Here is a 7,375-nt window from a genome sequence, read left to right as displayed (position 1 = left end):
ACGGCAAAGAACGAAGTAACAAGCAAGAACGTGTGACAGCTTTTTCTGAAGGTTTCATCATTTTTTCATGGCTTTGTTGGTGCTTAATAATAAAAAACTCAGGTGGAAGGGTAGCTCGCAGGAGTCCTTGCATACTTTTGCAAATATTAACGTGGCTGTTCGTCATACGTCCTTTACATTTGAATTTACAGGAACCGGAAGCTGAATTACCAGCTCCATATGAAGATCTATGTGTAAGTTCTTATGCCAGGGCTGGTGTAACTTTTATAAGTACTTCTATTTTGAATACAGTCCTCCGTTAAAGGACCATAAAGTAGTTAAACTAAAGCCCATTATATTCAACAGTTACATTAAACTGTGGGCAGTGATGAGAACGTTGAATGGAAAGTGTAATTTACAAGGATGAAACCAAATGCATGTTGGAACACGAGAGGTAGGTAGGAGCGTCCCTGTGAGGTCAAAGGACGAAGATTCCTTCATCCACTTCCTGCGATATGGTCGTCGCTGGTGGTTGCGCGCCTCGGTTAGCACTTGGTGGACTAAAATAGCGAGTCAGCCGACCGCGAATATCCTTGATTAAACGCAAAAAAGCTCTGGGAGCTACGCTCGTCTTGCGCTCTGGCCGTAGCTGCGTTTTTTCGCCACCCTCCGCCATCACGATGGTCGGGTTTGAGCGTGGAATTGGATTGGCCGTCTTTCCTCTCTTTCTCTTTCATCTTCAGTTCTTTCCCTCTTCAGTGAAAAAGAAACGCTGGTAGTTTCAAAGCTCTTCTGGGGACTCGATTAAAGCGAGCATGCGACATCACAAGTACGTGAGCGCACTTGTTCTCCAGTAGACTTTTCGTACCAATTGTTGTATGTGACTCTAACTTCTTCGGCCAGAGGATACACCTGTCCAATCATTCTGATACACCATCAGATCAAATCCTGTTCGATAGATATCCCCAACTCTCTAAGTCAATTGTTTCGTCTGGCTAATAACAAAGACCTTCTCCTGGAATGTCTATAGTGATCCTTTGGACTATTAACGCGTTCTCTTTAAAGACACGTCCATTGCTTGTTTTCTTCATAACGTCGGTGACTTGGCAACTTCTCAAGATTGCGTTGATGGACGTGTTCTTCAAAGAAGTCATTACTGAACCACTGAACCAGGAGAGACGCTGCATCCATCTTTCGTCTCTTGAGAATTCAGAAAACAGGTATCCAGTGTTTACGATACATTATTGCAGCGCGTTGAAAGTGACAAGAGGGAAGCGTGATAATCGAGGATGACGCTGGTCGAAACAATGCGCTTGGCATCCATCGTCTGAGCATGAGGCGTGAGTTTCGTATGCCAACTAGGGGTGATGTCAGAACACGGTGATATATGGTCGAGCCAAGCACGGGAAAGGCCACGTGCCCAGCCACCTTGCATACTGCTCTAGAAGGATTAGGGTCCCTCTACATTCTCCAGCGCGCTATTTCGAACGCAATTGAATTCCTTTTGCCGTCATTGACCCTGGCCTATTGATCAAAATGTGGTCACACATGCTTATTGCAACTGCATAACCAGTGTCGAGTTATTCATTGCTTTATTTGTACTAACTAAAGTAGCTATCATTGCAATGTAGTGTGCCGCTATAGATTTCAGGATTAAGTTCAAAGATACTGCTTCATTGGTAACTTTGTTTACAATTTTCTTTCAGGAATGTGATTTTAGAAAAGGGGGGTTACAATAAATCGTACTTTTCTTGAAGAACAAGTCATACAATCATAGTAATTGCCGATAACCGAAATTTCTTCGTTCTCGACAGCAGAGAAGCTTTCTTCTCTGAGCTTGCCACAGAAGACGCTCGAGTGCTGCTCATGAAATCGATCCTAAAGCTGCTCTTTCAACGAAGCGACAAGAGGGTATGGCCAGCATCGAGGGACGAAGCTACTGCTCCAATCAAAAGTTGCAACGTCCATGAATGCGACTGTGAAAATGAACACAGCTGTTTACAATCCTGTCGCAACCTGCCGCGTTCTTGAGTATAGGATTTGAATCAGATGTAATTGGTTTTCAACATCGCGACGATTCATTTTCTATCTGTAGCAATGGCTACATTACGTAATAGAGTTGTTTACTTCTGTTCGCTCCTTCTAATAGCACTCAGCAATGCGGTTAAAAATTATCGTGCTGTGGTCGTTATCCATGGTGTCCTCACGGGAAGCGAGAGCATGGATCTTATTAGCAATAGGATAATGGAAGTAAGTAATTCAAATAAGACAAAGGATATGACAGATGTCGCAACCTGCCTAAAATTGGCGGGTAAACAATGTCTTGATAAGACTTTAATCGTTTTGCTTAGAATATTTAAGAGAATGATTTATTCTAGATGCATCCTGGAACGGAGGTATATAATACTCCAAGGTACGCAGGATGGAGCAGCTTAGAACCAATGTGGCGACAAGTAGAAGAAATAGGCATAGATGTCATGTCCATCGGTGCTGCGTTCCCCGAGGGAATTAATTTAGTAGGATATAGCCAAGGTGGTTTGCTAGCTAGGGCCATATTGCAAAGGTTTCCTGCGCATAATGTTAGAAACTTTATCTCGCTGAGCTCGCCACAGGCAGGGCAATATGGAAGTAGGTGACAGTAGTGCCATCTTCGACGGGAAATAAAGGAAACAGTCGTTTCAAATGCTTCTTTTCAATTGCAGCTAGATTTCTGCATTTATTTTTCCCTGATTTAGTTTGTGAAACTGCATACGAGCTTTTTTATTCAAAAGTCGGGCAGCACACCAGCGTAGGAAATTATTGGAATGATCCCCATCATCAGGTCCGTATATAAATATCTTTTTTATACAAGTGTGAAACTATGTATAATTTGTTCTTTTCAGGATTTATACTATAAGTACAGCAAATTCCTTCCATACGTGAACAACGAAAAAAATATGACGGATTGGACAACGTCCAAACGAGGTCTTACCAAGCTAAATCGTTTGGTGCTAGTTGGGGGTCCTGATGATGGTGTTATCACGCCATGGCAAAGTAGTCATTTCGGATACTTCGATGCCAATGAAACTGTGATAGATATGCGTGATAGGCCGATTTATAAGGATGATTATATTGGGCTAAAGACATTAGATGAAAGTGGTAGGCTTACTCTCATTACAGTACCAAATGTTCCCCACATTGAATGGCACAAAAATATATCGATAGTAGATGAATTTTTATTGCCATATCTGGATTGATGAAGTTTCTTGTAAATCAAATAGGAACAATTATTGCCATATTATATGGAGAAATGTCCAAGGGATACTGAAATTTAGATCTCTATTATGACAATTAATATGACTGAAATTTTTTTGTACGCATAGTATGTGATTTCTATGGGCTTTAATATTTTTTATTAAAAAATGTGTTCATACTCAAGCCAAGTGACGGGAGATCAAAGTATTTAAAGATAAGTGAGTACCTTGTATGTGTAAGGCAAATAACTGATGTAAAGCAGCTCAATAATAAGATGCTTAAATGCATTTTATTATCAATAAACATTTACTACCTCTTCTATTACAAAATTAAGAACATGCTTGTTTTAATTGCAAATACATATAAATCTTGTTTATTTATCTTAATCTTAAAACTATATTTCCTTACAAGTATTTAGTGCTAAGCATAGCCATGAAAAAGGTAATATCACATGTCTTCAGCCAAATGCTTGCTGAAGTTTAGAAATTTTTATTGTGTGTAAAACGAGTAATGAGATCAAGAGCCCACAATGGCTGATCAGAAGGAACCATATGCCCAGCATTTCTTACCAGGACTTCTGTTAAGTTGTCAATAGTCTTTGAGTACCCTGCTAACTCATTTCCAACATACCATAATTTCCTCTCTGCCTTCTCATACTTCTTTGCACCACTCCAATTCAGCTTATGTAGATAATTTTCTGTCAAAGGATATGCAACAATGATATCAAGCTGGCCATTGTATGCTAGAACTCTGTAATGCTCTACGAGATCTGATACAAGGTCTGCTACTGATTTCATAATATCTCCTTTCAAGTATTGCTCTACTGTTTTGTCTTCAACATGGAATGAGCAATTGCCAACATGTATAGCCTTTCTGATATCTGCTCTCTGAATCCATTGTGCCATATAATCAGAGTCGTTTGTGTCATGAGTTCTCACGTAATTGAAGTAATAATCAAAGCCAGTTAAATTTGTAAATAGTGACGGATAACCATTCAAATCACCATCTAGAAGCACGTCAAATACCTCAAAGGCTTCTTCATATTTCTGCTGTTTAATCAACTGTCTACCCTGTTCTTCATATTTGTGGAATAAATCCCTTCCATGTTCATCAACTAATCCCAACTGATACAAATAATCTCCATACAATAACTGATTCTCCGGATCAGTTAATCCATTCCCCATTGCCAAACCCTTCAAGTTTATTTTTGTCTCTGCTTTAATATTATAGTCTTTAATAGCATGACTTACAGCAGGTACGTATTTCCCACCATAAGATTCACCAGTGACATAGAAATCATTGGCTTGAAGTTCGGGAAACAACTTAAAGAATTGGACCAATGCTGTGTGAACATTCCGTCCCACATCTGTTTCTGTAGTCGCATATCCCTTTTTGTCATCCGTAAAACTAAACCCGGTACCAACAGGATTATCAATGTATATCATATTATGAGATTTATTCCATGAGTATTTGCGTTTTTCGAGAGTCTTATTAGCTGTTACGAGAAACGGACCATGTTCCATGAATAAACCAAACATAGACGTAGCCCCAGGACCGCCTTGTAGCCACAACACTACAGGTGCACTTTTTGGATTATGCTACATAAAATAGAAGCCCCATCTTACCATCAACTTTTTTGCAACCAATTTACATACACAAAACCTGACCAATCTTTAAACCCATTTATAAATTGATAATAAAAAAGCTAACACTTTATTACCGACAAATATTAAGAGAACATTCATTAACTTACCACCGCTGGGAAGAACCAAAAGAACATATTCGAGTTATATGTTTTATTGACGGTGAAATAACCGGCATAACTGCTGACATCCTCCATCTCCTTGTGCTGCACAGCAGCTTTCTGACGAGCTTCCTCTATTTTACCGCTTTCAATCAGAGGTGTCAAGAAAAGCGGCTCGCCGGTGTCTTCGTCATTGGGAACGGGATAACTCTTCAGTTTAGGGTAAATATTTGTAAATCCACTTCCATGTTCAATAGCAAGCGAAATCAATAAGAAAACGTGTATAAGAGACTCGGTTTTCTTCATCATGCTTCAGCTGTTGGTCACTGATGGAGATCGTGACTTCCTTCCTGCAAAGCCAATCGAGAACTGCGTCTAATCGCGGCTGATCATGACCTCATTATTGTGATACACGGAAAACGAATCTTTGGGCTGTGCAACACTGCTACCAATGTAACGAATACAGATTTGAACGTCTAAAACAACTCGCACGGCATCTGAAGCTAATTGTGAAACACGGTTTTCACACTGAACGAGAATCTATTAATTTACACGAGTTTAGAATCTAGTTTTAATCGTTAATCTTTATAAATGAAATTAATATTTGAAGCTACAGGTAAGGCACCACCACTATACCGATTCAAATTAGTAACATCTGGGCAGATGGCGCTTAGAATCAGTAACGAATTTAAGTCAGCTGACAATACTAACACAAGTCAGTTTGAATGGGTCATGCATTGAAGTTCACGTTCGGTAGTTTAGCCGAAGGTTAACGTGAAATTCTTGCTATTTTTAACTCTTTGAGTTCAGAATGTCGTGGACAACTGTGTTGAAGTAAACTTCTGTGTTCCGTATTAAATAACAGAAGTCGGTCGTCGGATTTTTACGATGAACTCTAAGAAGATACTTCAATAGAATTTATTTTTTTCGTCAAGATTAAAGAATCACCACCAACACTGTCACACGAACTGTATATTGTTACAACAATTAATTGTTTATACAAGAAGTATTTAAGAAAATTATATACTTGTGTAGAGTTGTGTTCTACTAATTGTTAGATAGAGATTTAGAGTTTATAAAGGAAAAATGAATGACTCTTTCTTAGAAGACTTGGAGCTAGTGTCTAATGATGTTAAAACTGTTAACAATTACCCAGTGGACCGGCATGTAACAACAAGAGGAGCCACATCTAGCCCACTGCAATTGCCACCTAGCAAGGGAGATAGTTTGCAACATAAAGTTGAACATTCACCTCTGAATGAAAAGCACACAGTAAAGGAATTCAATGTAAAGGACATAAAAAAGATTTCAGAGCAAGATGCAAGGAAGCATCAGATGAAAGTTAGAATATCCGAGAAGAGGGAGAAATCTATAGACACTAAACTAAAGCCAATTGAAAATAAAGTGAAGGGTGATGATAGAGAGCATGAAATCAGAGATGATATTAAAGGAAAGATTCGAGAAACTAGGATAAGGAGTTCTGATAGCAAAATTGTTGCGAAAGATAGGAGCCGTCGTTCAGGTAGCTGTAAGGAAAACAATCAGAGCTCTGATTTATATGTCAAAGAAAACACAAAGCCTCCTGAGTGTTCAAAGGAAAGTACTTCCCAGGTGGATCTTGGGAAAGATAAAGGAAAGAGCTCTGATTATGTTAAGAAGTTGGATACCAGAGAATCTGACTCTGCTGCTTTGATTGCTGCTATTAAAGACATAGTAAGTATGTGTACAAAACAGGAAAGCACAAAAATTTTGAGATCAATGCAAGAACTGCACTTCAGTGCACAGGCCAATCTTATTAAGCACTTGCTATCACAAACAGATGAGATAATAGGTGAGATGCATCCTAGCAAAGATTCAAGTAGAATAAAGAATTTGGTGGAGCAAAATGAAAAGCTACACGAAGATATTGTTATTTTACAAAAACGAAATGAAGAGTTACAAAAAAAACTAGAAGAGTTTGAGTTTCTAAAACAAGAGAATATTGCCTTAAAATTAAAATGCAAGGAACTGTCCAAACACTAGCAATAAGTGTTAACAGAATGGTACCATATCTCTAGGTGCTTTGTTAACAAAAAGTATTCCATTCCATTCTGTCATCTGTATATGTTTCAACTACGTATTTTTCAAACTGTTATGTATTTAATGATGATAAGTAAATTAAGATTAATGATGAACTATATTTTTTTAAAGTTTTTAATACCCTTAAGTACTAAAAAAACTCGCAGAAGTATGTTACATTGTTTGAGAATTGTTACCCTGTACATGTTATAATATTTGATCTCGCGTTGCTTTGAAAATATTTATTGAATTAAAATAAAGGATTTTGTAAATCACTTTCTGTAAAAGAGTCTTTAATAAAATTATTATATACCCGACTTACCGCTTTTTAATATACATCGAGAAGAAAATAAAATCACT

At 38.2% G+C, this 7,375-nt stretch overlaps 3 protein-coding genes across 4 annotated transcripts; 2 read left to right on the top strand and 1 right to left on the bottom strand.

Moving 5' to 3' along the window:
• Positions 1 to 2,045: 2,045 nt before the first annotated feature.
• Positions 2,046 to 3,550, top strand: Ppt2 (palmitoyl-protein thioesterase 2). Of its 2 annotated transcripts, XM_076385106.1 has the most exons (5): positions 2,046 to 2,229; positions 2,358 to 2,607; positions 2,682 to 2,800; positions 2,862 to 3,117; positions 3,240 to 3,550. In XM_076385106.1, exons 1-5 carry the CDS (start codon positions 2,077 to 2,079, stop codon positions 3,284 to 3,286), a joined length of 825 nt encoding a protein of 274 aa, XP_076241221.1. In that variant the 5' UTR covers positions 2,046 to 2,076; the 3' UTR covers positions 3,287 to 3,550. The 2 variants fall into 2 exon arrangements, with proteins under 2 accessions (XP_076241221.1, XP_076241220.1); XM_076385105.1 differs by having other exon boundaries at positions 2,862 to 3,547.
• LOC143183546 (venom serine carboxypeptidase) lies at positions 3,477 to 5,368 on the bottom strand. Its single transcript, XM_076385103.1, has 2 exons — positions 4,967 to 5,368; positions 3,477 to 4,811 (listed from the first exon to the last, which is right to left on the bottom strand). Exons 1-2 carry the CDS (start codon positions 5,264 to 5,266, stop codon positions 3,693 to 3,695), a joined length of 1,419 nt encoding a protein of 472 aa, XP_076241218.1. The 5' UTR covers positions 5,267 to 5,368; the 3' UTR covers positions 3,477 to 3,692.
• Positions 5,369 to 5,709: 341 nt separating this feature from the next.
• On the top strand, positions 5,710 to 6,988 carry LOC143182879 (uncharacterized). Its single transcript, XM_076384184.1, has one exon. It carries the CDS (start codon positions 6,044 to 6,046, stop codon positions 6,977 to 6,979), a length of 936 nt encoding a protein of 311 aa, XP_076240299.1. The 5' UTR covers positions 5,710 to 6,043; the 3' UTR covers positions 6,980 to 6,988.
• Positions 6,989 to 7,375: the final 387 nt, after the last annotated feature.

The sequence above is a fragment of the Calliopsis andreniformis genome, chromosome 9 (genome assembly GCF_051401765.1).
Source record: "Calliopsis andreniformis isolate RMS-2024a chromosome 9, iyCalAndr_principal, whole genome shotgun sequence".
Classification (NCBI taxonomy): Eukaryota; Metazoa; Arthropoda; class Insecta; order Hymenoptera; family Andrenidae; genus Calliopsis; species Calliopsis andreniformis.
Note: the sequence above shows the minus strand (reverse complement) of the source record. Positions and strands in the feature narration are given on the sequence as shown.

Coding starts and splice junctions, on each gene's coding strand:
- Ppt2 (XM_076385105.1), top strand. CDS start 2,077: ATGGCTACATTACGTAATAGAGTTGTTTACTTCTGTTCGCTCCTTCTA. Junction 2,608..2,681: donor ACAGGCAGGGCAATATGGAA/GTAGGTGACAGT, acceptor TTTCAATTGCAG/CTAGATTTCTGCATTTATTT. Junction 2,801..2,861: donor GGAATGATCCCCATCATCAG/GTCCGTATATAA, acceptor TGTTCTTTTCAG/GATTTATACTATAAGTACAG.
- LOC143183546 (XM_076385103.1), bottom strand. CDS start 5,266: ATGATGAAGAAAACCGAGTCTCTTATACACGTTTTCTTATTGATTTCG. Junction 4,812..4,966: donor TTTGGTTCTTCCCAGCGGTG/GTAAGTTAATGA, acceptor TATTTTATGTAG/CATAATCCAAAAAGTGCACC.
- LOC143182879 (XM_076384184.1), top strand. CDS start 6,044: ATGAATGACTCTTTCTTAGAAGACTTGGAGCTAGTGTCTAATGATGTT.